This window comes from Taudactylus pleione, unplaced genomic scaffold (genome assembly GCF_031769625.1).
Source record: "Taudactylus pleione unplaced genomic scaffold, aTauple2 ptg000055l, whole genome shotgun sequence".
NCBI classification, from domain to species: domain Eukaryota; kingdom Metazoa; phylum Chordata; class Amphibia; order Anura; family Myobatrachidae; genus Taudactylus; species Taudactylus pleione.
In genome coordinates this window covers 12471066-12492193 of record NW_028284457.1, presented here as the reverse complement: position 1 = coordinate 12492193, position 21128 = coordinate 12471066, and the positions used below count along the sequence as shown (strand labels likewise).

General features: G+C 43.4%; 1 protein-coding gene across 1 annotated transcript in view; it reads right to left on the bottom strand.

The window, feature by feature from the left end:
- LOC148535176 (ovochymase-2-like) overlaps positions 1 to 16648 on the bottom strand; it is a 163496-nt gene extending 146848 nt beyond the window's left edge. Inside the window, exon 1 of the mRNA XM_088464456.1 lies at positions 16519 to 16648. Within this exon, the coding sequence (XP_088320582.1) occupies positions 16519 to 16648 (130 nt within the window). The remainder of the gene's footprint in view (positions 1 to 16518) is intronic.
- Positions 16649 to 21128: the final 4480 nt, after the last annotated feature.

Below are 21128 nucleotides of genomic sequence, written 5' to 3'. Positions count from 1 at the left end.
ACTTAAACTATAAGAAACAAATTAAAAGAAATAATTGCTCTATCTATGGCAGTGCCATTTTCAAACTACTACAATAATTATATCGAAAAAATTATTATTGTCACCCCTCGATATTAGAGGAAAACCTAAGGCTTAATACTAAACGATTCAAAATTCTACATGGAATTCCAATTAATTTTCTCGTTTAGTCCATAAGGTTGCATGGTGTTTAAACGTAGAATCCATTTAGTTTCTAACCTCATGAGTTCTTGTATTCTATCACCACCACGGGGTTTAGGAGGAATATGATCTATGATCATGTATTTCAAAGATGCTAGAGAGTGTTTCAACAATTTGAAGTGTTTCGCCACTGGCTGCTCTATATCCTTAGCTGCCAGTGATTGCCTAATAGCTGAACGATGTAGAGCCATACGTTCTTTAAAGGCTCGAGAGGTCATGCCTACATAGTACTTACTACATGGGCATACAATGAAATAAACCACGAATTGTGTACTACAAGTTAAGACGTACCGGATATTGTATGTTATATTAGAATGAGGGTGACTAAATATAGACCCTACTTTTAGAAAACCACACGTAGTGCACGAGGGACACTTATGGCACCCTGGTTTCTTAACTTGGCCAAACAAACTCATTTGTTGTTTCCGATTAGTAATGTCAGCTTTTACCTTATCCTGTAAGTTATGTCACCTTCTGTAGCTGATCATGGGCCTAGTGTTTTTAAATGCTGGAAGACCTTGATCAGTGGTCACTATTGGCCAAGTAGCTCTAGATGCTCGGGGAATCACAGGGCTCGCTGTAGTATATTTTGTAGTCCAAATAAATGTTCCATCTTCGGTAGTACTGTCCTTCTTGCTTTTAGTTTGAAATAATTCAGAACGCTCCTTATTCAAAATTTTCCGTTTCATGTCCATAAGATGTTTAACTCTATAACCTCTTTTCCGAAATTTATCAACTACTATATCCAAGGGTTGTGGTAACTCATCCTTTTTACTCGTTATTCTAGCCACTCTATGCATCTGAGAGTATGGCAAACCACGTTTCAACGCTCTTGGATGATGGCTGCTAAATTCCAGTAGCGTATTTCTATCAGTGGGTTTATAAAATACCACCGTAGAAATTTGCCCCTCTGTTATGTTGATTTGTACATCCAAGAAATTAATGGTGCTGGCACTGCTGGCATAAGTAAATTTAATAGGAGTATCCTATAGGTTAATGTTCTGGATCATTACTTCAAAAATTATTAGACCTCCTGACCATACTACAAACAGATCGTCTATATACCGCGTATACCACTTGAAATATTAGCTATATTTGGAATTGTGCAAAAAGCATTCTTGTTCAAATTTAAACATAAAAACATTGGCGTACACCGGTGCCACATGGGACCCCATTGCGCAACCGGCTATTTGCAGGTAATAAATACCATCAAATATAAAATAGTTTCTTGTGAGGGTAAGTTTGAGCAATTGCACATACAAATCCACGTTAAGACCCAGCGCTTCCGTGAGACTATTCAAAAATTCGATCATTGCTCTAATTCCTAATTCATGTGGGATGGACATATATAAACTACAGACGTCCATCGTACACAATAAATCCTGCTGGTCAAGTCAAGTAAATTCACCTAATTTACTCAAGAGGGAATTTGTATCCTTTAAGAAAGTTGGTTGTTTAATGACATGAGGTTGGATGAGTTTATCCAAAAATTCAGAAACTGGTTGATAGAGTGACCCTCTGGCTCAGGAGGGTCACTCAGACTCTTGTGAATTTTGGGAACTGTGTATAATGCCGGTACTACAGGTTCCTTTTGAGTTAAAGCAGCTAAAGTTTGTAAGCTGATTTGTTTTGCATCAGCTGCTGTTTGTAAGAAAATTTCTAACTATTTTTGAAATTGTTTAGTAGGATCACCTGAAAGTTTCTGATAAGTATTAGTGTCTGATAATTGCTTGTAAATTTCATTTTTATATTTTGACATATCCTGTATCACAATCCCCCCGCCTTTGTCAGCGGGGCGTATTGTGATACTATTTCTAGTGGTTTACGCGGTATATAGAAGATCTGTTTGCAGTATGGTCAGGAGGTCTAATACTTTTTGAAGAAATGATGCAGAACATTAACCTATTGGATACTCCTATTAAATTTACTTATGCCAGCAGTGCCAGCACCATTAATTTCTTGGATGTACAAATCAACATAACAGAGGGGCAAATTTCTACGGCGGTATTTTATAAACCCACTGATAGAAATACGCTACTGGAATTTAGCAGCCATCATCCAAGAGCGTTGAAACGTGGTTTGCCATACTCTCAGATGCATAGAGTGGCTAGAATAACGAGTAAAAAGGATGAGTTACCACAAGCCTTGGATATAGTAGTTGATAAATTTCGGAAAAGAGGTTATAGAGTTAAACATCTTATGGACATGAAACGGAAAATTTTGAATAAGGAGCGTTCTGAATTATTTCAAACTAAAAGCAAGAAGGACAGTACTACCGAAGATGGAACATTTATTTGGACTACAAAATATACTACAGCGAGCCCTGTGATTCCCGAGCATCTAGAGCTACTTGGCCAATAGTGACCACTGATCAAGGTCTTCCAGCATTTAAAAACACTAGGCCCATGATCAGCTACAGAAGGTGACATAACTTACAGGATAAGGTAAAAGCTGACATTACTAATCGGAAACAACAAATGAGTTTGTTTGGCCAAGTTAAGAAACCAGGGTGTCCCTCGTGCACTACGTGTGGTTTTCTAAAAGTAGGGTCTAAATTTAGTCACCCTCATTCTAATATAACATACAATATCTGGTACATCTTAACTTGTAGTACACAATTCGTGGTTTATTTCATTGTATGCCCATGTAGTAAGTACTATGTAGGCATGACCTCTCGAGCCTTTAAAGAACGTATGGCTCTACATCGTTCAGCTATTAGGCAATCACTGGCAGGTAAGGATATAGAGCAGCCAGTGGCGAAACACTTCAAATTGTTGAAACACCCTCTAGCATCTTTGAAATACATGATCATAGATCATATTCCTCCTAAACCCCGTGGTGGTGATAGAGTACAAGAACTCATGAGGTTAGGAACGAAATGGATTCTACGTTTAAACACTAAGCAACCTTATGGACTAAACAAGAAAATTATTTGGAATTCCATGTAGAATTTTGAATCGTTTAGTATTAAGCCTCAGGTTTTCCTCTAATATCGAGGGGTGACAATAATAATTTTTTCGATTTAATTATTGTAGCAGTTTGATAATGGCACTGCCATAGATAGAGCAATTATTTCTTTTCATTTGTTTCTTATAGTTTAAGTGTTGTGTTAAATTGATATTATAGATATATAATGTAAAAGTATTTAATCTTGTTGGTTAATATGCTTTCTTATATGCAATGGCATTCACTATTTGTATGTTTTTATATTCCAGCTGCAAATCGGAGCGAGAGACAGGTTCGATTGCCATTGGAGTTACCATGGCAACAAGTACCAACAAGGTGATGACGCCATCAGAGTGCTCTACCGGATGGGCGTGGACGCCGCTCTCAGCTCCGACGGCAGCGTGGTTTTGTGCACAGGGGATATATATGGTAAGCGAGTGATTGTACTTGTTTATTATGTTACTGTGATCTTGAGAAAGGGACTCAGCGTGGTCCCGAAACGTCGATCAGGACATCTTTACAAATATATCATTTTTTTGCTAAATCCTGGAGTGACCTGTGTGGCTTTGTACTTTTAGTTAAGTACCTTCCCGATTACATCTATACTATTTTTAACAGGAGCACCCAGGTGGTTGACTATCGATTATTGGGAGTGACGGACCATTGGATATATATATATATATATATATGTGTGTGTGTGTGTATATATATATATATATATATATGGTTTAAAATATGCAGAAAGGGAGTGCTATATAGTGCATTATCCTTTTATTAAAACAGATAAAATCTCCAATAAACATTGAATGATCTAGAAGACTTGTACCAAGTCTCACCCTGTGTGGACTGGATACCACATGGCATAAGTATAACAGACCCGGCAACCTCCTGCTTGTCCCCGGGACTCACGGATCCTCTCCACACGTGTACGAGCTCACCCACACGCTGGGAACACTTGGACGCCTATGGACAGCCGGAGCGCTGGAGCACTGTCAGAAGCACCTTGTCAAGCCCAGCCCTAATGCATTTCATCATTAGACTTCATCAGAGGGTGAGGCTTGGTACGAGTCTTCTAGATCATTCAATGTTAATTGGAGATTTTATCTGTTTTAATAAAAGGATAATGCACTATATAGCGCTCCCTTTCTGCTTATTTTAAACCAGATTCCTATTTTCCTGGAGAGGTCACAGGATTTAAAGTGCAGAGGGAAAGCAGCGGCTTGAACAAATTTTTAAGCCTAGTGCACTACAAGTGCCAGAAGTTTTCTGCAGCACAGTGTGGAGTTTATATTTGCTGTAACAGTTCTGAAATCACTAAGCGCATATCCTTAACATATGTTATATTGCATATATATACATATACATATATATAAACAAATAGTGGTGACCGGCGCTCTATCTATCAATAGAGATGGATGAAATATCCTTTCCTTGAAATCCAATCAGTCACAAAGGAATCAAGGTTACACTCCTCTTCTCTTAGTGTGGCTGCTATAATAGTCTCCAAAATAGGACCGTTGCTCAAGAATGTCCAAACAAATAATATTCAGTGATAGTGAGACGACAGCATCATCTGGTGTAATTCCTTCAAAGGTGTCTTTAAATAATAAATCCAATCAGGCGAGCTCCTTCCGCATCTCCCAAGCACAGAAAATTTTTTTTAGGCAAAAAGAAAAAACATATATAAATTAATACGGTGATATACACAAATATAAAGTGTATCCCAGCCAAAGTGCAAGTACCAATACACAGCAACCAAAATAAGTAAAATGCATATAGGCATGTCAAGGGACTTTCAAGGCTTTGTCCTATTAATCGCCATGCCACTCACCAGGATTTGCAGGTATGGATAAAAATAACGTACCAATGAGTAGTAAATTTAAAACCACATTTAATAAAAAAACAATAGTAACATACATCTAAGAACAGAGTAAACAGCTTATCTGGACAGGACCATCAGCAGGAGGATATGGACCACCAACACCAGAAATACCTCAACGCGTTTCGTCAAGATGCCATATGGCCAGACTTCTTCTGTCTCCTCCCCCCACCTGCACTACTCTGTCTTCCTACCCATCCACACTAATCTGTCTTCCCCAATCCCTACTGTGTTCTCCTATTTGTGCTAGTCTGTTTTCCCTTATCTGCACCAATCTCTCTTTACCCATCTGCACTGCTCTGTCTTCCCATGTCCATGCCACTCTTTTCCCCTATCCACGTCACTGTCCCCCCAAACTGTGCCACTCTGTTTCCCCCCATCCGCACCACTGTTTTCCACCCATCTCCATTACTTTGGCAACCCCCCCTCTGTACTGCTTAACCTCTGCACGCCTGTGTGCCTCACATATCCACGCTGCTGTGTATCCTCCCCCCATCCACACTACTTTTATCCCATCTGCACAGCTCTATTCTCTGCTTTGACCTCAGTTGCATAGACTGCATGTGTGTATTCCAATGAGCACACAATTCTGTGAATTAACAGCTCCACCATTTTATGACTGACAGCAATCTCAGTCTGTGAGAGTGCTGAATCTGCTTTTAACCACAGGGTGTGATGGCATATCATTTCTGTATTGTGCAAGGAACACGTCCATTAAGGCGTCAGCCTTAATGATCATAATTGAATTGCTTTTTGAAATTTGATTGGCTGAAAATCAATAAGATTTGTGAATTTTCAGATCATGTCTAAGCAGCCTTAATGGGACATATGAAAACGTTATATTAAAATAACACAACACTCTTTAATATTGTAATATTTTAGTTTACAGGTCTTCACCTGGGGGACAGCGGCCTTTAAGCTCTTTTGCATGGCTGCCGCCACCCCAGGGCTTAGGCATCTTCACCTGGTGGGCGCCAACCCGCCAGGGCTTCGACGTCTTCACCTAGTGGGCGGCAGCCTGTGATAGCTCTTTTTCGTGGCTGCTGCCCTCTGGGACTTCCGGTGTCTTCGCCTGGTGGGTGCCAACCCGCCAGGGCTTCAACGTCTTCACCTAGTGGGCGGCAGCCTATGATAGGTCTTTTTTGTGGCTGCCACCCACTAGGACTTCCAGCATCTTCGCCTGGCGGGTGCAAACCTGCCAGGGCTTCAGTGTCTTTGCCTAGTGGGTGGCAGCCTGTGATAGCTCTTTTTCGTGGCTGCCTCAAACTAGGACTTCTGGTGTCTTCGCCTGGCAGGCGCCAACCTGCCAGGGCTTCGTCGTCCTCACCTGGCGGGCACCAACCTGCCCGGGCTTCCACATCTTCACCTAGTGGGCGACAGCCTGTGTCAGCTCCTTTTCATGGCTGCCACCCACTAGGACTTATGGCATCTTCGCCTGGTGGGCACCGGCCCGCCAGGGCTTCAGCCTCTTCACCTAGTGGGTGGCAGCCTGTGATAGCTCTTTTTGTGGCCACCGCCCACTAGGACTTCCGGTGTTTTTGCCCGGTGGGTGCCAACCTGCCAGGGCTTCAGCGTTTTCACCTGGTGGGCGCCAACCCGCCAGGGCTTCGGCCTCTTCACCTAGAGGGCGGCAGCCTGTGTCAGCTCTTTTGCATGGCCACCACCCACTAGGTCTTCTGGTGTCTTCACCCGACAGGCGCCAACCTGCCAGGGCTTCAGCATTTTTCACCTGGCGGGCGCCAACCCACCAGGGCTTTGGCCTCTTCACCTAGAGGGCGGCAGCCTGTGTCAGCTCTTTTGCATGGCCGCCACCCACTAGGTCTTCCGGTGTCTTCGCCCGACAGGCGCCAACCTGCCAGGGCTTCGGCGTTTTCGCCTTGCGTGCGCCAACCTGCCAGGGCTTCGGCCTCTTCTCCTAGTGGGTGGCAGCCTGTGTCAGCTCTTTTGCATGGCCACCGCCCACTAGGACTTCTGGTTTCTCCGCCAGGCGGGTGCCAACCCACCAGCGCTTTGGCATTTTCGCCTTTAACCTCTTCTCCTAGTGGGCGGCAGCCTGTCAGCTCTTTTGCATGGCTGCCGCCCACTAGGACTTCCGGTGTCTTTGCCCGGCGGGCGCCAACCTGCCAGGGTTTTGGCGGTTTTGCCTGGTGGGCGCCAACCCGCCAGGGCTTCGGCCTCTTCACCTAGTGGGCGGAAGCCTGTGTCAGCTCTTTTGCATGGCCGCCGCCCACTAGGACTTTCGGTGTTTTCACCTGGTGGGCGCCAACCTGTCAGGGCTTTGGCCTCTTCACCTAGTGGGCGGCAGCCTGTCAGCTCTTTTACATGGCTGCTGCCCACTAGGGCTTTGGTGTCTTTGCCTGGTGGGCACCAACCTGCCAGGGCTTCTTCGTCTTCACCTGGCAGGTACCAACCCGCCAGGGCTTCAGCGTCTTTGCCTGGCGGGCGCCCACCCACCAGGGCTTCTGGCATCTTCACCTGGGGGGTGGCTACCACCTCCTCAGGGCTTCTATGCTCCTCTGCAGGTGCCGCCGCCTCCAATGACATCAAAGATGGCCACCGCGACCCAATCACGGCTCAGAACATCATTGTCGGCGGCAGCTGTGGGACCGGTGCCTGTTCAGGTGTCGGCGGCGGGCCTGGATCTGAGAGGATCTAGTCCCCGGGCACAAAATATGGTAGTTGCTCAATCAGCTTAATAATATACAACAAGTGCTTGTAAAGGGCGGGGTTTACAAGCCCTTTACATGCACCTGTAGTATATTATTAAGCTGATTGAGCAACTACCATACTTTTTGCTTGCAGTTTGGAGGCATGAAGGGAGTCAACATTAGGAGGAGGTCCTGATCCTTATAGTGCCATGTGGAGGTTTTTTGGGGTACCTCCAAGGTAAGTTAGCTCTCAGCTCATACATGTACTGTTATCTTGCAGTACATCAATTTGTAATTATATGACCCAGAGTGGGTGCTACTATTATGTAGCAATAATTATTTTAGGGTGAGCATTTGGGAGTGGGGCCCCCGCGGTTGTTCTGGCTGGACCTTGCTCAAGGCATCACCACTTAATTCACATAGAATATTTTTTCACTTCTCTATTCGTTTGTATATTATTTATGTCATTTTAATTATTTTACATTTCATTAACACTTATTGATTTATCTTTACACATCTATCCTTTTACACTTCACTATCACCTTTTTTCCCCTTTTCGTGTGATGCCCTGGGGATGGTCCTTGGCTGGAATTTTTTGGGGTGCCTTGCTTCTCGGACATGAACCAATACCTCTGAATTTCTATTATCATGTAGGATTCAAGTATTTTTGATTTATCTGCAGTGTGCTGGGGGGCAATTTTCTTTTTTCTAGGATCTAGTCCCCAACAGCCATGCTGCAAAGTACGGCAGCGGCGCCCATTTTAAAATTCAAAGATGGCCGCCACAAGCCATGATTGGCTAGCGGCGGCCATCTTTGAATTTCAAAAATAGCGCTGAGGTGCCATTTTTGAAGTGGGTGCCGCTGCCGTATTCGGCATAATGGCTGGCGGGGTCTGAATCCTCTCGCGGCCAGGCCCACCGCCAATGCCCTCACCGCTGCTGGACCTTCTGCCGCCACCACCAACACCCGCGCCCCCCGCAATGATGGAAACTGCTCAGCTCCGCCCCCATCAACAACCTGCAGCAGCATGTAAGAATAGGATACAAGTAAGTGTGTCTTATAACTAAATTTATATAAGTGTGGGTGTGTATGTATGTCCCTATGTAAGTGTGGGTGTGTATGTATGTCCCTATGTAAGTGTGGGTGTGTATCAGGGGCATATCTATAATGGGTGCAGGGTGTGCGGGGAACACGGACCCCTGGGTCCAGGGGGGCCCTGCACTGCACACCCTGCACCCATAATGTTATTTACCTCTCTGGATTCCCACGTCGGCGTGGGGTCCGGCGCTGTAAAACGACTGTAAAATGGCCTCGTCGGCTATTTTCCTGTCGTTTGCGCATGCGCAGTAAAGGGAAAATGGCCGCGGTGGCCATTTTCCCAGTGACCTGTGCATACACTATAGACTCTGGGTACACTCTAGTGCCCAGAGTCTATAACTCCGGCACTGGCCGCGCACAGCTCAGTGTGCTGCCGGCCGCCGGGAGGAGAGGAGGGGGCCTATGTTGGAGACTGCACATGGGCCCCCATCTCTCTAGAAATGCCCCTGGTGTGTATGTATATCCCTATGTAAGTGTTGGTGTGCATGTATGCCGCTATGTAAGTGTGGGTGTGTATGTATGTCCCTATGTAAGTGTGGGTGTGTAGGTATGTCCCTATGTAAGTGTGGGTGTGTAGGTATGTCCCTATGTAAGTGTGGGTGTGTAAGTATGTCCCTATGTAAGTGTGGTTGTATATGTATGTCCCTATGTAAGTGTGGGTGTGTATATATGTCCCTATGTAAGTGTGGGTGTGTATGTATGCCCCTATGTAAGTGTGGGTGTGTATGTATGCCCCTATGTAAGTGTGGGTGTGTATGTATGTCCCCATGCAAGTGTGGGTGTGTATGTATGTCCCTATGTAAGTATGGGTGTGTAGGTATGTCCCTATGCGTGTGCTATAATTATATATATATGTATATATATATATATAGAGGAGGAATCATGGTTATTATCATTAAACCACCCCCCCTAAATGAAAAGTCTAGATCCGCCACTGTATACACATGTAGATATACTCACACATACATATGTCAGACATATCTTACACACACACATCTACTGTATGTCATACATACATTACACAGTTACCCTGCAGCAGCTGCGGGTTTTAGACCTGAGGGACCTCCACCTAGCAACTAAATGCCATGATTTGCGGGTCAATCGGGAGGGGGTGGAACCAAATTACGCAATTCTAATGGCATAAACTCAAATTGGCTCCATCTCCTCCCGATTGACCTGCAAATCGCTGCATTATGCTGCGAAGGGACTGGGCTTAAGAAGATGGTGCCTGCTGTGCTCTCCAGTCTGTCAGGGGGGGTTTCTGGGTACTCAGAACCTCCCTGGGTGCGCTAGTGGGGGTGGTGTTGAACACTGCGAACCGAACGCTGCCCTAGCACTATCACTGGGACCTATACTCATTAACTTCTAAAAACGAGATTAGTGGTCTGAAGGAATTATTAGAAGATACTTTGAAGCATTAATAACACCTAATTTCTAAAGAAGCGGGCAGCCGTTCCACATGTGTAAAAGTGCTAACCTTGTGTTATACAGCATTCATTCCATCCACCCATTACTTTTTTTAACCTTGAATTCAATCCATTAAAATATTTTGGTATCTAATCCTATTTTACTTTATCATACAAAGACTGGAAAGAGTAAAATATCTCTTATGTATGGTAAAAATGTTTATTGCTTTGAGACAGCTTTAGTAAACTTTATCTGTGTGTGTGTGTCAGGAACATTTATCAGATATAGAGCTACTTTCTAAGGGCTATCTATTATGAGCCACAGGATACTGAACTACTTGCTGTGGGGGAGGAGGTAAATCAGTAATAAATCCATTGAGATATGGGTCCACTGTTTCTTACTAATAAGCTGAATTCACACTAGGTCGACGGGTCGGCTGACCCACCGACCTATCTGATGATTGGTAAGTGTATATACACTTACCAGTTCGTCTGCCAGATGTGCTGGGTTTGACAGCTCAAATGTGTGTGCATTTAAATCGTCTGCCCAGTTCAGCTGTCAATCACTGCTAGGTCCCGCAGTATGTGTTCAGGCGATCGGCAAGTCGCCCGTACACAGCAGATCAGATATGTCTGTGTACAACGTCGTTCACAAACATATCTGATGTACACACTGGCGGTGCATTATATGTATATATATATTTATATAGATATATATAGATATATATAGATATTGCCCATGTATATAGATTTTGCCCATTCAATGGAATTTGGAGATATATCTATTAGTGTGTACCCAGCTATAGGAAAGAAGGCAATGGCCCTAAAGGAACTTGATGAGGTACTTTGTTCTTATCACAGACAGTGCAAGCTGCAACATACCCATTTACATCTCAGCAGTGAGAAGGCCATTCATAATTTCTAGCAACTTGATCTCATCCTAGCTACTGCATGTAGTGAGAGGTAAGTATCCATTGAAAATGGGATCCACAATAAGTCGGTTCTCAGAAGAGGTTTTAACTGTTAGAAGAGTCAAGCGAGCATCCGCCTTCTGATATTTTGTACCAGGTTGAAAGGTTATCATTAAGATTGGCAAAAGAATAATGACCACCTTGCTTGGCAAGGATTAAGGTACTGAGCCTTTTTGTAAAAAAAGAAGGTCTATAGTGAAGTGTCACTACCAAAAGATGTATCTATTTTCAAAGCTAAAATGTTCTTGTTTCCTTTACTCTAATCAGCACAGGAACCCATGGGAGAGAATAATCATGGGGAAAGAATGCCAGCCTCTCTACTGTAGGTGTATTCAGAGTTTGATGCCTCTGATGGTCATTTCTTAGAATTTGCAATCTTTCAGGTAAGCTCTGTGATAGAAGCAATAAGAATAGAATGCCTCTGAATAAAATTGCAATAATAAATTACAAATACTAAGAATTACTGTGTTGCCTTAAGACCATTTGGTTGAGGCCAATCCATCATGCCTTTTACTTTTTTCAGAGTCATCTGAAGACTTGTGTGGGATACGATGTGTCCAAGAAATGGTAATGGAAGTAACTCAATAATGAACTGTAGGTAACAAGGTATCGACACAGCAGATGATAAAGTAGTCAAAGCTATCTGAGGTCAGATTCGCAAGCAAGAATCACATTCAGTAGACAAGTCAGAGAATAGGTGCACATTATAATTCAGTAACTATAATGTGATCTACTTCCCATGTAACGTGGCTCCTCTCGTTCAGCGGCGTGGTGTGACACCATGAAGTCATGCGCCAGGTCTTTTAAAAAAAAACTTTATTGCTTGGCGGGCAGGCTGGTGGGTGGTTGATGGCCATGCTAAATGGAGGGCGGGCTGTAAATGGGGAAGTGGGCAGGTGATGGGCAGTGGGCAGGGAGGTGGGTGGGCAGTAAAGTGGGCAGGCAGAGGGATTGCAGGCACGACCCATCTCTGTCCAAGCTTGTGACTGCAGACCCAGCAGTCCCTCCCTGATAGTGGCCCTGCTACAATGGCATTGCAGTGTACTTGGGGTGCTGCTGCATGGTAGGATTAGGGTCTATGCATGCGCTGCAGAAGATCCAGCAAGGGCACAGTATTATCCTGCTGCAGGTCCCCCTAAAACTAGTGGTACTCATTGACTCCCAGGCTGGCTGGGGAGATGTCCATGACTTGCTTAACTGTCTCCAGTTGGCCAAGCATCCAAACTGTAAGTACATCTGGTGGGCTTGGATGGTGGTGGGCAAGTGTTCTGGTTGGTATGGAGGCCACTAGGGGCACTGAGAGAAGAGGGGAGTGTGTACTACTTACCCGGTACCAGGCCGGTTGGAGGGGCACGAGTCTGCGATCGCCCCTACTCCTTCGCCCAGTACCACTGGCCACACCTCGGGCAGTGAGAAAGCAAAGACTACTGCTGGACCAGTCTCCTCTCACTGCCCAATGTGCTGCTGTGGCTGGACTGCTATACAGACAAGGAGCGTGGTAGTGGGCAGAGAGGAGAAGTGTTACAGGTGAGGGCGATCGCACTAAAACCCTCTTCACCCTTTCCCTGGATCTTCCCTCTTGCTGAGCGCACAGAGAACAGGGCTATGCTTCCCAGATTTGGTCATGCCATCCTCAGTGCCCAGGCCCCCACAAACCCCTACAAACCTTAATCAGTCGGGCACACCAATTTGTGCTCTTGGCAGATTTAAATAGAACAGGTCATTTGTGAAGGGTGGGCTTGTGACCTTCGCGCTCAACTGGCTACAGTTTTAAAAGGCTATTGTTGCTATACTCCCACTGCAATAGAGCTGTGTGGGTCATAAGAGAGGAGACACTGCCCAGCAATCTAGAAGCTGGGGCACAGAAAATTAGTTAATACTCAGTTGTCAGTCAAATCTAACTAACCTACTATTCCTCATACACACTGATGTTTCTTAAATAATCTGGATCATATAATCCTATATGTTACTGTGTTGTACTTTTAGTATTTTGTATTGTCTGTATAAAAAAATAAACAAAAAAAGATTATTCTACTTCCCCACCATATAACAGCAATGTTTCTGAGTACCATACCATGACATGGTTAAGAAACTCATAATTAAAGTCTTGGGAATGTGGGTCAGCTACTGTAAGTACATCTCATATTGAGTAGAGTTGTGCGCTGACCCCCCAGCTTTGGTTCTGAATCTGGATTAATCTTTGTGTTTTGGTTTTGCAAAACCACCCTCAAGTGTTTTGGTTTTGGATCTGTTTTTTTTTTTTAAATGGTAAAAAGTTTTTAAAAAGTAGCTAAAAGCATGTAATTGTTGCAATCCAAAATTCTAATATCGGACTTAAAATCCGAATTCTGAACCACTGGAAGATCAGAACCACGACCCGGATTAATCCGGATCTCCTCAGGAGATTAGATCTGCGACAAATTCAGGTAGATTCAGATCTCTAGAGAACCGAACCGTACATCTCTAGGTTTGTGTCAGTGAGCTTAAGTTGTGTATAGAATTTGAATGCTGTAAATGTAGGCTCCTAAATATATGCAAGGAAACAAGGGGCCTATGTACAGAAAAAATGAGTGAGAACAGAAAATAAAGCATAAACATACAGTGTAAACAAATGGTTTCAATTCTAGAGGATTCAAACCCCAGAAGTGGATAATTTATATATTGCCCAAGTCTGGATACATATTGGATTAAATTTAAGGCATGAGGCACATCTGATGAATTTGTACTGTATCTAAAAAGATTCTGCGGTTTCTACATACACCAGTGGTTCCCAAACTGTGTGCCTCAGGGCACTTGCAGCGGTTCCACGGTTTGGTGGTCCAGCACCACATAAAATTATTTTTAGTCAGTGTGATAGACAAAACAAGTGCTAATAGCTGCCAATCAAAAAATATGTGGACAAAAAGAAACGCAACCCTGTCAACTTCCACATAACTGAACTGAAGGGTGGCAGGTAAGCACAATTTACTTCATTTCTTTTTTGTTGAATCTCTCAATAACAAACTTTTGGTCCTGGGGTGCTGTGGTAGAAATGCTGATACTTTAAAGCACCATGATTTAAAAAAGTTTGGGAACCACTGACATACACACTATCACATACAGTGATAGGGCTGGCAACTTCTGTTGGGAATCAAACACAAGCTAACAGTGGAAAAAAGAGACATGACACAAATCAAGTGGTTATAGGGTTGTCCAATATGGGTATGGCTATATATAACAAATAAACTATGGGATAAATGTAATAGGCTGCGACTTGCAGGCTTCGGCGAGCTCCTGGCAATTTTGCTCAATGTTTTAAAGGGGCAATCATTTAAAAGGCAAAACCTGGTTGGTTTTGCCTATTAAATGATTTCCCCATTAAAACATCTGGCAGACTTGCTGGGAAAACGACGATACCTGCAAGTCGCAGGCTATTACATTTACACCTATATGAGAATCTGCTATTTTAGAAAATTATTGCGCAAACAACAACTTAAGTACACTTGGCATGACGCATTACGTAGAAGTCAACGACTTTGTCTAGTCCTGGGCTAGAGTGATAAGGGTGTTGTGACAAGCAAAATGTTTCAAAGTGGCTTTCTTCCTTCAAATGGAGGAACACTTATAGTTTGGCTTGAAAATGATGTGCCTGCTACACATCTATTGAAAAGTGGCAGCTAGGCACTTTTAACTATTACCTATTTTATCATGTGATATCCAACTACAGGCAGTAGTGCACCATTCAATACATATATTATAATGATGGTGATTGTGCCCCATACAGTGGCGGAACTAGAGAGTGGTGGGCCCAGGTGCAAGAATATGCTTTTGGGGCCCCCTATGCAGTGCCCCCAGTAGTGGTCCTCCTATGCAGTACCCCCTATACAGTGCCCCAGTAGTAGTCCCCCTATGCAGTGCCCCCAGTAGTGCCCCTTATACAGTGCACCCAGTAGTAGTCTCCCCTATGCATTGCCCCAATAGTAGTCCCCCCTATGCAGTGCCCAGAGTAGTAGTGCCCCCTATGCAGTGCCCCCAGTAGAAATAGTAAAATACTATTTAGTCTTTCTGCGAGTGCCAAATCAAAGCAAAAGATGACAAACATTGTACTTAATGAGTATAAACATTGAACTATGGACCTGAGTTTAAACATTGAACTGTGGACTTGCGTGCACTGCTGATCGCAGATTCCCAATCATACTGAATCTGTGCGAGCACAGGACCCATTCTGCAAGTGTGAAGAATGGGTCCTGTGTAGTCGCACGTAGACCCTTCTATTTGAAGAGTGTACTTCTAATTGACAGGCAGCTGCATTTAAGGGTCGGTGCCTGTTTTCTGGGAGTGGCAACCCCCGGGAATGCGTTGAACGCCGCAGTGTCCTGGGCTCGCAAGCTGGCTAGCCTGAGTCAGCTGAGGCTTACTCAGCTGGCTGTCGACGGTCGCGATGGTGAATCTAGCCTGTGACCTCTGTGCCAGTGCTTGGATCGCAAATGCAGCAGGGATGTCATACACCTCCTGCTACATTTGCATAAGAGCACGGACGTAATTGTAAAGCTGCCTGAGTGCAGCTTTGCACTTGCGATCCTTCCTGAATCACACCCTATTGCTATACATTGTATAAATGCATTAGCTGCATTACTTTAATTTGTCTTTTTAAAAATAGTTGTAATATAATGCCCAATTTAATAAAACAGGCCACATATTACATGTTTTATGAAACAGAGATTAATAACGGCTGGATTTCAGAACCACCTGGGTAGTAATGTCTTTAGGGGCGGTTAAGCCAAAGAAAGATTTAAGGCTATGTACACATTATATGTTATTATTTTAGATATCCAGAGACCTTTTATTTCCTTTCATACATCCAGGAGTGTGGAAATTGCAGGTACCTAGCATCTTCTAAAGAAATACGCACATAGATCTTTATGAACTTTTATTGTAGAATCATATTCTTGTGAATAGTGGTAATTTAGAATTGTGCTAGGAGTGTTTAAAGAATCATATAGTTTATACATGCTCAAAACCGCCATTACTGTGTGGAAACAGCAAAAGATAAAACATAATATGTGAATTCTGTATTTTATTCTCTTATATGATATAAAAATGTTATAGGTGGAAAAGGATATTATATAACACAGGTTTGTAAAATGCAAATATTCACCACCATGCAAAAATACATACAGTATAAATAAACTTCATCAATGAGCTTGTGTAATTTCAAACGCAAGCTGCACAATCTTCTACATTGGAAACAAAAGAGTAAATTTACAGTAATAGTTGAAATTAAGTCAATTAAAACTAAACTAGTAGTAGATTGCATGTATTAATCAAAGTCAGTCTTTCATTAAATTGCGAAGACCATTTAAGGACTTACCACTCTCTTTTTTTTCTGATTTGGGTTCTTCCACAAAATAAAGCACTATTAATGCAATGCAGACACCAGTCATCAACACAAACAGGGCAATCAAGATATTCTCTAATGATGATAATTTTCTTGACTTCATCCTTTCTAAACTTGGAGCCCACGGTGTGTGGATCTACTTCCCAAAGACGTCTGATGGAAAAATGAACCAGGGGAAATGCTGCTGAGCCGTTATCAGTATAATAGAATAGGATTTATCAATTTTATCTATATTGACATGGACATGGACTTTGCTTAGTTCAATATAGAGAGATGTTTTTGTCTTACAAATAAGTTTGCTATGTACAGTATAAATACTTTATTGGAATTATTGTATCTTAAATATTACTCATGTTTTTGATGATCTATGATATTTTTTAAGTTTCCTTACCATATTAACATATGATTCTTATTTTATCCAGGTAATCACTGGGGACTGACTGCATACTCATCACAGCTTTGTATGTCATGTGCAGTAATATATCACTTTAACATAAATGTCATGTTTTTTTTTGTTTTAAAATTCAGATTATTATTATGCTATTAAAATGTGATTGGGTATTTCAGGCAGAATGACTTTCTATACATACTACTGTAAATACCAGGTAAATGGGAACAAGTTAATGTGCAAAGTTGAGTATTAAATGTATTATTAAATTTGTAATTAAAAATACATTTGCAGGAAAACCAATAGTTCATAGCTGTTACAACATTTAAATTAATGATAAAAGGCCATAACAATATGGAATCGGTATGACAGCACTGGAAATCCCGATCATTGTAAGGTAAGTATAGACTAACCTAACCTAACCCCCCTAACCCTAACCCTCCTTAGGGGTGTCTAACCCTAACCTTCCCCCCAAGTGCCTAACCCTGATCCCCCCTCTAAGTGCCTAACCCTAGCAAAAATTTATTTATTTATATATAATCAGTTAATTTGGAGTTGTGCACTTGTATTTCTTTTGTGTATACCTCTGAGAAGGTGTTGCATCATCATCGAGGTTGCAGAAGAAGAAGCCTGACAGCAGTTACAGAACTACCACTCACGAATAAATGCCAAGGCCTGAGCCTTTCCTTGCCACTGTTTGTGGTGTATGGCATATTGGTAATTTTATGTTTTTCATCAGTAAATTTTCCTTTCATTATTAGAGGTAATGTTTTTTGATTTAACATTGTGAAATATTGTTTTAATTGCAGGTGCCCTGTCTATACCCTTGAGCACCTGCTTTAGTAGATGTTGAAGTACTATTATCATTATGACTCGCAGCAGCTGCAGCACTAGTATTTGGTTGCTGCTCTTCTATTGTTATGAATGAAGGGTATCACCAAAGGTAAAGTCCAGCAACAGCCTTGAGGGCTGGAGTAACTGAGTGAGATGCAGCCCTTAGGCTGAGTAGCAGCCTTGAGGGCTTGTAGTTCTTGATAAGATGTGGCCTTTGGGCCAGGTAGCAGCCTTAAGGGCTGGTAGCGCTTGGCCAGATGCAGTCTTTGGTCCAAGTAGCAGCCTTGAGGGCTGGTATTGCTTGGCAAGATGTGGCCTTTTGGCTGAGTAGCAACCTTGGGGGCTGGTAATGCTTGGCAAGATGCAGACTTTGGGCCAAGTAGCAGCCTTGATGGCTGGTAGGGTTGCCTGTGCCGCTGAGATGACAAAAACGGCAGGACACATGATTGCATAGGCAGGAGACACTGGAGTATGGCTTGTGCCACCAGGATGAGACAAGCGGTAGGGTACTGGATGCTGGAGTGCGACTTGTGCCGCTGAGATGACAAGAGGCAGGATGCAGAAATGCGTATGCAGGTGACGCTGGAGTATGGCTTGTGCCGCCGAGATGACACAAGCGGCAGGACACTGGATGCTGGAGTGCGGCTTGTGTCACCAGGATGACACAGGCGGCAGGACACAGGAATGTGTATGCAAGCGATGCTGGAGTGTGGCTTGTGCCGCCAAGATGACACAAGCGGCAGGACACTGGACGCTGGAGTGTGGTTTGTGCCGCTGAGATGACACAAGCAGCAGGACGCTGATGCTGGAGTGTGACTAGACACCAAAACAGACAGAGGTACAGGATTCAAGACAGGAGAGAATGCTGATGCTGGAACAAGAAACACGTGTGGGCGTTATCATCGGTAACCAAGCACTCTACGCACAAAATAGAAAAATCAACAGAAGCCAATCTGGTCAGATCAGAAATGACAGACAGCAGGTAGGAGGAGTTAGTGATTGATCGCCCAGGGTTTGCATCTCCTAGCAATGCAGCGACTAGTGACAGTACCCCCCCTTGATAAGGGGTTTAGGAACCCCTAGACCCTGGTTTGTCAGGAAAGTTCTCAAAAGCTTTTTCTTCAAAGTTGGAGCATGCAGAGATCTTTCAGAAACCCAGGAGTGCTCCTCCGGTCCATACCCCTTCCAATGGACTAAAAATTGAAGTTTCCCTCGTGAGAATCTGGAATCTAAGATTTTTTCATCAACAAATTTTTGACGACCCTGGATAAGAACTGGTGGAGGTCTGGCCGAACATCTAGGAGCAAACCTGGAAGAGCAAAACACTGGCTTCAAGAGTGAACAATGAAATGTGTTGTTAAGCTTGAGGGTAGTAGGTAACTTCAGCCGGAAGGCCACAGGATTAACATGAGAAATTATTCTAAATGGGCCAATGAATTTGGGACCCAACTTCTGCGACTTTTGATGAAGGTTAATATTCCTGGAGGACAGCCAAACCAAGTATCCCACTTTGAGGTTACCGGGCCTACGGTATTTATCAGCCCAAACTTTGGAATGACAAGGTGCTTGGAGAAGACAGGGGCAAACCCTCCTCCAGACTGACAGTAACCTTGAAACAGATGAAGAAAAGGAAGTCCTGGTTGATGCAGCCTCGAAGGAATTAACTCTAGGATGAGTCCCAAAATTGCAGAAACAAGGAGAAACAGAGGAGGCAAAGTGGCAGGAAGTATTGAAGGTGAATTCGGCAAAAGGCAACAGAGAAAGCCAGTCATTTGGTACTTGGAGATGAAAAACAGCAGAGATACTGCTCCAAGGACTGGATGGCCCGCTCCATCTGTCCATTAGATTGAGGATGGTACCCCAAAGACAGGCTGATATTAATGCCTAGGTCAGAACAAAATGCCTCCAAAAACGGGTAATGAATTGCGTCCCTCGGTTAGAGAAAATATCTGATGGAATAAATAGCACCGATAACTCTATGACCAAAGGCAATTTGGCAAGGGGCACAAAATGAGCCATCTTGGAAAACCAATCAACAATAGTCCAGATAACCGAACAATGAGAGGATGGAGGAAGATCTACCATGAAATCCATAGCCATATGGGTCCAGGGTTTCAAGGGAGTAGCCAGTGGACTTAGCAGACCTGAAGGAGTGGCCTGGAGAGTGTTATTCCTGGCACAGATGTCACAATCCAACATAAACTCACGATCATCCCGAGACATGGATTGCCACCAGATAGAACGGGAAAGTAACTCAGCAGTCCTAGAGATGCCTGGATGACCATTAGCCTTGGAGGAATGGAAGTCTTTCAGGACTGCTTACAAAATTTCTCAGGAACAAAGAGCAATCCTGGCAGCTTTTCAGAAGGAGCTTTAGTTTGACACTCACAGAGAGCATCTGCCAAAGTTATAGGCAAGGCAAGAGTGCATGGTAAGAAAACTTTGTGAGAGGGCGTCTTCGTTCAAATTCTTGGACCCAGGTCGAAACTAAATGACATAGTTGAAACAGGTAAAGAACAGGGCACATCTTGCTTGTCTAGAATTCAACCTTTTGGCGGTCTCAATATAGGACAGATTCTTATGGTCCATCAAGACTGTAATCACATGATTAGCCCCCTCTAACCAGTGCCTCCAGTCCTCAAAAGCCCACTTAACGGCCAAAAGCTCCCGATTCCCTACGTCATATTTTCTTTCAGCAGTATCAAATTTTTGCGAAAAGAAGGCACATGGATGTAACTTGCCATTTTTATGATCCTTCTGAAAAAAAAATTGTGCCCACCCCATGATCTCAGAAGCATCCACCTCTATGATAATTGAAAGATCTGGATTTGGATGCTGAAGGACAGGAGCAGAAATGAAAGCTGATTTGAGTAAACTGAAAGCTTGAATGGCGTTTGTTGACCAATTAACTACATCAGCCCCTTTCTTGGTTAATTCAACTATGGGTGCGACAATGGAGGAGAAAGAGTTAATAAATCTGCGATAGTAATTTGCAAAGCCTAGAAGACTCTGAATAGCTTTCAGCATGGTGGGTTGAACCCAATCCAAAGCAGACTTCACCTTCCATTGAGAATCCTTTGGAGGAGATCACGTAACCTAAGAAGGAGACCTCTTTCACCTCAAATTCACACTTCTCCAGTTTGGCGTACAAATTATTCTGCAAAAGCTTCTGTAACACCTGCCTTACGTTCTGCTCCAAGGACAGAATAAATGAGTATGTCATCTAAGTAGACCACAGCAAAGACTCTCAGAAAATCCCTTAATATTTCATTTATGAAGTCTGGGGGCATTGGAAAGACCAAAAGGCATGACGAGGTATTCATAATGGCCTGAATGGGTGTTGAATGCCGTGTTCCACTCA